At 41.5% G+C, this 8,080-nt stretch overlaps 1 protein-coding gene across 1 annotated transcript; it reads left to right on the plus strand.

Annotated features, from left to right (window-relative positions):
* Positions 1–1,518: 1,518 nt before the first annotated feature.
* Positions 1,519–2,853, plus strand: LOC112582174 (melanoma-associated antigen B5-like). Its single transcript, XM_044936865.2, has one exon. The coding sequence runs from the start codon at positions 1,570–1,572 to the stop codon at positions 2,647–2,649; it is 1,080 nt and encodes a 359-aa protein (XP_044792800.2). The 5' UTR covers positions 1,519–1,569; the 3' UTR covers positions 2,650–2,853.
* The last annotated feature ends 5,227 nt before the right edge of the window (positions 2,854–8,080 follow it).

The raw sequence follows: 8,080 nt of genomic DNA on the forward strand, positions 1-8,080 counted from the left end.
CCTGACCTGCATATTGGTTCCTCAAGAGGCAGGTCAGGTGGTCTAGTAGTCTCATGTCTTTCAGAATTTTCCACAGTTTGTGGTGATCCACACAGTCAAAGGCTTTGGCATAGTCAATAAAGCAAAAATAGGTGTTTTTCTGGAACTCTCTTGCTTTTTTGATGATCCAGTGGATGTTGGCAATTTGATCTCTTGTTCCTCTGCCTTTTCTAAAACCAGCTTGAACATCTGGAAGTTCACAGTTAACATACTGCTGAAGCCTGGCTTGCAGAATTTTGAGCATTACTTTACTAGCATGTGAGATGAGTGCATTGTGAGGTAGTTTGAACATTCTTTGGCATTGACTTTCCTTGTGATTGGAATGAAAACTGACCTTTTCCATACATGACTACTGGAAAAACCATAGCTTTGACTAGATGGACCTTTGTCAGCAAGGCAATGTCTCTGCTTTTTAATATGCTATCTAGTTTGGTCATAGCTTTTCTTCCAAGGAGCAAGAGTCTTTTAATTTCATGGCTGCAGTCACCATCTGCCATGATTTTGGAGCCCAAGAACATAAAGTCTCTCACTGTTTCCATTGTTTCCCCATCTATTTGCCATGAAGTGATGGGACTGGACGCCATGACCTTAGTTTTTTAAGTGTTGAGTTTTAAGCCAACTTTTTCTCTCTTCTCTTTCACCAAGAGGCTCTTTAGTTCTTCTTTGCTTTCTGCCATAAGGGTGGTGTCATGTACGTATCTGAGGTTATTGATATTTCTCCCAGCAATCTTGATTCCAGCTTGTGTTTCATCCAGCCTGGAATTTCAGATAAGTTAAATAAGCAGAGTGACAATAGATCACAAAAAATCTAGGCCCCACGGTTTTCATTCAGAACTTGCAGGCTCAGGGCAGGACTGTCAGGCTGAGGCTGACAATCCACATCAAATCTGAGAGAGAAGAGTATGAGGTTAGTATGACGTTGCAGCCACCAGTCAGCAGAGGGGAGGTATACCAGATACCACCTGGAGACCAGGTGAGCATCCTTAAGGAGAACTGAGGACCCAAGCAGCCCCTGAAAGAGTGGGTTCCCCATAGCTCTCAGTTGGGTATCCTCTGACAGAGAGAAGGGCTAAGGAACCCCTTCACTTCCCCCTCTGGGGTCTCTAGGAAGTGCTGACTTTGGTTTGAGGTGTCAGCTTCAAAGCATCAGAAAAGAGGAGGCTCTAGACCTGCCAACAATTGACTATATGACTATGATGACCCTGACTATAAACTGAGAATACCCTCAAACCCAGAAGCGAGGCTCCCTACTGCCAGCCCCTGCTGTCACCCTAGTATACCCCTAGCAGGGTTGGCAGGCTGGATTCTAAGGCTCTAATATCCTCCACAGTTTTCTCAGGGGACAGGCTGATCAAAACAGAAGCCTTGAGAGGTCCTCGACCAGTGCCCCCAAGGACCCTGCAGATGTGGCCTTGGTTAAAGCCAAGGTGGAATCTCCCTGCTGAGGTGCTTACAGCATCTTATTCTCCTTCCTCCAGGTGCCCACGTCTTCTGAGCTCCTGTCTATACTCCTTCCTGCTGTCCCTGACCATGCCTCGAAGGAAGAAGAGTAAGGCCCGTGGTGGTGATAAATGTCCCCAAGCCCAAGGCAAGACCCAGAGTTGTGGTGGTGCTCAGGCCATAGCAACAGCAGAAGAGGAGTCCACTACCTCCTCTCTTCAGTGTGAAGATATTACCCAGAGTCTGCCTGGTGCTGAGTCATGTAGCACTTCCTGGGAGCGTCAAAGAGTACCGACCATCGCCACTACTGCTCTCTTTTCTTACACTAGATCTTGTGAAGCATTCAATGGCCAATCTAAGTATAGGGCACTTCCCTATGAGGTCCCACCCTTCACTGAGACCCCAGGAACTGACTGTTTAACCAGGAAACCTAGCTTGTTGGAGCAGTTCCTTCTGTACAAGTATAAAATGAAGCAGCTCATGATGAAGGAAGACATCCTGAAGATTATCCACCAAAGCCACCATGACCGATTTGCTGAGATTCTCAAGAGAGCCTCTGAACGCATTGAGCTAGTCTTTGCGGTAGATCTGAAGGAAGTTGATTCAGTCGTTCCCTGCTATAATCTGGTCAGCAAATTGAAGCTCCCCAACAATGGGAGGGTGCGTGGTGGAAGGGGTTTACCCAAGACTGGTCTCCTGATGAATCTCCTGGGTATGATCTTCCTGAAGGGCAACTGTGCCACTGAGGAAGACATCTGGAAATACCTGGGTACGATGCGAGTATATGCTGGAAGAAAGCACTTTATCTTTGGAGAGCCCAGAAAGCTCATCACCAAAGATTTAGTGAGGCTGAAGTACCTGGAGTACCGCCAGGTGGCCAACAGTGATCCTCCACGTTATGAGTTTCTGTGGGGCCCAAAAGCACATCTTGAAACCAGCAAGATGAAAGTCCTGGAATTTTTGGCAAAGGTCAATGATGCTGTTCCCAGTGACTTCCCCGCTTATTATGAAGAAGCTTTGCGAGATGAAGAAGAGAAAGCCCAAGGCATGCATGCAGCCAGGCCTGACCCTACTGTCAAAGTCAGTACACCTCCCAAGGACATGCTCAATATTATCATCCCACCCATAAGGAAGTATGTGAAGTTCTTACCCCCAGCCAGGAAAATATAACATCACAATAGGGATTATATTCTTGGAAATGTGAAAGAATCCCATAGTAAAATAGTTAGGATAATGGAATAGAAAAAAAGTAAAACATGGTCAATGTTAGTTTTTCTTGTTCCTTTTAGTCTTTAGCTTTGTTAAAGTAATTGATCTGTGCTCTGAGTTCCTTAGCTTCTTCAAGAAAGTAAGAGAAGTAAAACGCTGGTAAAGTAAACCTTGTGTTTATTGGCTCTTTTATTCATCAAACATTGAGAATCTGCTCTTGGGAAGGCTCAACACTAGTACTGGGGATGCTAATATAAAGAAAACCCAGCGTCTACTCACAGAATTTTAGAGCTTATGAGTTACACTCATATGAGTAAGATACTGAAATACTCTCTATGACTTATATGTAAAGTAAAAAGAATGGTTGAAGTGGAGGGTATTCCTTATGATGGCCCTGCCTGCCTGGCTGCTCAATCACTTAAGTCATGTGTGACCCCATGGATGATAGCCCATCATGCCCCTCTGGTACATGGAATTTTCCCAGAAAGAATACCGGAGTGGGTTGCAGTGCCCTTCTCCTGGCGATCTTCCCGACCCAGGGATTGAACCCACGTCTCCTGTGCCTCCAGCATTTCAGGAGGATTCTTTGCCACTGGGTGATGGCAGTTAAGTGTAAATTTCCTGAGTAAGGCAGTTTGGGACTTTAGGAAACTATGAGTCCTCAGTGGAATGTAATTTTCATTGCCGTTGTGTGGTGGGGTAGTTGAGGTCCTGAAGTGGTGAGTAGAGGCCAAACCTTCCAACAGTTGATAGGAAAAAACCCTGTATCAATCTGCCAAGGCTGCTGTAACAAGACCATAGATAGGGTGGCTTAAACAACAGACATTTATTTTTCACAGCTACAGAAGTTGGGAAGTCCACAATCAATGTGCCAGTGATTCTGTTCCTGGTGAGAGCTCTCTTTCTGGCTACCTTCTCTCTGTCCTCACATGACGGAGACAGAGAATTCTGGTCTCTCTTGCTCTTCTTCTAAGATACCTGATTGCATCATAGGTGCCCCATCCCCATGACCTCATCTAAGCCTAATTATCTCCCTAAACTTCCACCTTCAAATACAATTACATGGACACGGTGGGAAGGAGAAAGTGGTTAGGGCTTCAACATATGAATTTTGCCAGGGACACAAACATCTAGTCTATAATGGCAAACTGCTGCTACAAATTATTTTGGATTGTGGATAAACTATAGAAAAATTTCCACCAGGGGCAGGAAAGGAAGGTGTCCTTTGCTCTCGTTCTAGTGCAGATGAACACACTGTGCAAACTAGGTGTTCTATGCACATCATTTCCCGGGAATTTCTGAAAATAATGGAGACGTTCCCCTTAGGTGAGATGCCAAGAAACCACTGTGCTGGCACTGTTTGCCCCAAACTGGGAGAGCCAGGGTCTGATCCATTATAAAGGCATTTTAACTACGTTATCTTAAGTAGAGTTTGGCAAACTCTTGAGGGATAGCTTTTTTACGAGAGTGTAATGAATGTAAACAGAGCTGGTTTGGATGCAAGGGCACCTGGAAGGGATGTTAGGGTTAATCTCCTAGATAGACGACATCTAGGAGCTTGAGCTGTACCCAGCTAGGGACAACAACTCCATACCTAAATTAAATGATAAATGCTCAAATGGGTAAAGTTAGTTTTGCCAGCTAGAGAGACTTTGTGGTTGATTCAGTATTCTTTTTCTAAGAATATTACATATTTGAAATTTCCTGAGTTAAACATTCCAAGGGAGGTAAATGGTATCCTCTGAGATCAAAATAATATAAATTACTGCTATTCTTTAAATATTGGGTGATATTTGCTAGTCCTCTTGCCATGTGATTTATATATGGTACATACATTTCAACCATCTTACAAGATAGGGCTTACCAAACTCAGCAGATGAAGAACTCACAGTTTTCTCAAGTTCACAAGACTGGTTATTAGCCGAGCTGGGAACAGACTCCTGGTCTGAATTTGTCCACAGGCCATACTGTTTCATTCCTCCCAGCCTGGGGCAGACCTGTCTCTTAATTCACTTTTCTTTGCACTGTGTACCTCAAATAATAAAAAGGCCCTTGAAGTTAAAGTGCTAAAAGCAAGTCTACCAAAGGGGAGAGTGAATATGAGAACAGATCAGTATGTGGGAACTGTCCCTGGGTTTCATTTTCCTAGGATCCTACCGAGAGCTAGCTCTGTCCAGAAACTAGTATTTTGTTCAGCTCCAGTTCTTTCCACCATTACAGCATCCTCTCCTCTCCTGACCCCAGAATTCCCCAGTGTGTCCTTCCAGCTCTGGAACCTGACCTCCTGCTGACTAGTTCTTCTCTGCAGCCTCTTCTGAGGGCTGCACTCTGCTCAGTGGAGTTGACAGTCCATATCTTCTGCTGTCCCTGCCCCCCTACCCCCCACCTTAGAGCATCTCAACTCCCTGGATATCACTTCCTTTATCATGGATGTGTACCATCTTTATTTTCCTATTTATGTGGTAATTTGGAGATCTTTATTTCTATAACTGTCTCTCTGTATCACTGTCTCTGCCTTTGTCTCTCTCTTTTCATTATTTTTCAAATATTGTCTCTTTTAATAGACGGTTTAAATAGCTTCTGAGTACATTTATGTATCACTTGTTTATACATTTATTGCTGTGTATCAAGTTTGCAAGTAGGAATTTTTATATTTTGTGAATCAAAGTGGGACATTTTCATTCTTATTTTTTGATTCGGAATGGGTAACATGATATTGGAATAGGTGTTACTTTAGAAAGTAAAGTATGTCATTAAAAAAATTGTTGGAATCAAGAAATAGAGCAAAATAAAGTAAAAGATTGTCACTTCCTGTCTTCCTTATCTTTAGTCTGTTGTACAGTAAAAATTAAATGATACATACCTGCATTTGTTTAGCTTAGCTAAGAATTTAGGAGAAATTAAATCTTAATAAATTAGATACTATGCTCCTGGGCTCATTTATTCCCTTAACACCAACTGGGCATCTGCTCTTTGGAATACACTGTGTTATTTCTGGGTGCTAGGATCTGTGCATCTAACAGCCGTCATCTTATAATGAAGATGATAAGATATTATGGTAAACCAGAGGGCAATTAAAAAGTGAGTGAGGGAGTTGAGGTCTAGATAAATGCAATGAAGTGGAAGCTAAGTTTAAATGCTCCAAGCTACGTCCACTTGGGAAATTGCAAGCTCTTCAGACGAAAGTTGAAGTTTAGTTATGTCCTGGGGAGTTTAGTGGGAGTGAGGAACAAAGGCCAGCTCTTTGCAAGATGTATCTCAGAATGGAGAGACTTAAGCTTGGCGCACACTGACACCTTTATCATTATGTAATTCCCTTCTTAATCCCTGATACCTTTCTATGCTCTGAACTCTGCTCTGTCTGCAATTAGTACAGCCACTCCCACTTCATTTTGATTAATGTTACCAAGGTATATCCTTCTCTGTTCCTTTACTTTAATCTGTGCGTCTTTGTATTTAAAGTGGGTTTCTTTCTTTAAACAACATATCGTTGGGGTTTGGTTTTTGGTCCACACTGATAATCTCTGCCTTTTAATTGGTGATTTTAGACTGTTGATATGCAAAGTAATTATTGATGTGATTGGGTTAATATCTACCATATTTGTTACTGTTTTGTATTTGTGGCCTTTTTTTCCCTCTTCTTTTTGTTTTATACTCTTTTTGCTCTGTTTGTGGTTTTTAGGCTAATTAGATTGATTGGGGGAATCATTTCACAATGTACATATATATCAATATCACATTTCATACCTTAAATATATGTAATGTTTATTGGTCATTCATATTAATACCTCAGTAAAACTGGAAAAAATTAGTTGAGCTTTTATGGGATTCCAATTTCTATACTTTAGCATACCAATTACTTTTAAAAATTTATTTTCAGTGGTGGCCCTAATGTTTGTAATACACATTTACACCTAATTCAAGTTCACTTTGCAATAACCCTCTATTATTTTACGTAGAGTGCAAGTAGCTCATAATCACAGAGTAGTCCTAATTATACCCTCCTGTCCCTTGATTATTTCTCTTATTCATTTTGCTTATACATAGGCCATAATTGGACTTCCCAGGTAGCACTAGTGGTAAAGAACCCACCTGCCAATGCAGGTTAGATGTAAGATGCAGGTTCGATCCCTGGGTCGGGAAGATCCCCTGGAGAAGGGCACAGCAATCCACTCCAGTATTCTTGACTGGAGAATCTCATGGACAGAGGAGCCTGGCAGGCTACAGTCTATAGGGTCCAACAGAGTTGGACATGAGTGAAGCAACTTAGCACACATGCAGGACATGATCATGTAAAACATTGTTGCAATTATTGTTTTGAACAAACTGTTACCTGTTAGATCAATTATGAATGAGAAAAATATGTTTTCTTTCACTTCCATTTATTCTACCTCTAATTCTCTTCTCTTTAGAAGGATTCAATATCATTTTCCTTCTTTTTGAAGAATTTCCTTTATTTCTTACAAGGTCAATCTACTAGTAACAAGTCTCTTCAATTTTTGTTTGTCTGGAAAAGTCTCTATTTGTTCTTCCCTTTTGAGGGATAATTTTGCAGGATAGAGAATTCCTATATTTTTTCCTCTCAACACTTAAATGTTGAGAGGAAAAAATACTCCCCTTTTTTTCTGGTGTGTATGGTTTCTGAGGAATAGTCAAACATAACTCTTATCTTTGCTCTTCTACAGATAGGCTGTTTTTCCTCTGGCTTCTTTTAAAATTTATCTTTATCTTTGATTTTCTGCAGTTTGATGTGTGGGTTTTTTGTTTGTTTGTTTGTTTTTGCTTTTTTGACACCATCAAGTGGTTCTCTAATTCTCAGCAGACAGTGACTGGGTGTCCTACAAATATAACTCAACTCTGACACTGTCTACCTGGAGAATGCATCACAGCCCCCAGGTTAAAGGTTCAGTCCTACAAGACTGAGTCTACTTCAAGTGCCAGTCACAGGTCCCAAGTGGCTACTTGTCCTTCTGACCTACTGGCTACAAAGTTCACAAACGATTCACAGTCCTACACCCCTCTTAAACTGGACCGGATGGCTATGTGGAATTGGAATTATTTCCCTTGTCCCATATAGAAGGATAGAGAAGGCTAGAGCTGGGTATTTTATTTCTCCCAAGCCAGTTTGGCTTTGATAAAACTTCAGTAGATTAGGCTCTGATAATATAATTTCTCCTGAGGGCAGGTTTTGTTAAGGACAGAGTGTTCTGGCATATGTCAGCTGATTACTTTTTCCTCTACCTGCAGGAAGCCCAAAGGGATTTTTTTTAGTCTTAACTGTGAGAATCTGGTAACACTCCTGGATGTAAAATTCACAAAATGTAAAGAATTTTTAACTCTCAGACTTTTTCACAATGAGCTGCCTAGAAATTTCTCAATTATAGTTTAGATT

Source organism: Bubalus bubalis, chromosome X (genome assembly GCF_019923935.1).
Source record: "Bubalus bubalis isolate 160015118507 breed Murrah chromosome X, NDDB_SH_1, whole genome shotgun sequence".
Classification (NCBI taxonomy): domain Eukaryota; kingdom Metazoa; phylum Chordata; class Mammalia; order Artiodactyla; family Bovidae; genus Bubalus; species Bubalus bubalis.

Coding starts and splice junctions, on each gene's coding strand:
- LOC112582174 (XM_044936865.2), top strand. CDS start 1,570: ATGCCTCGAAGGAAGAAGAGTAAGGCCCGTGGTGGTGATAAATGTCCC.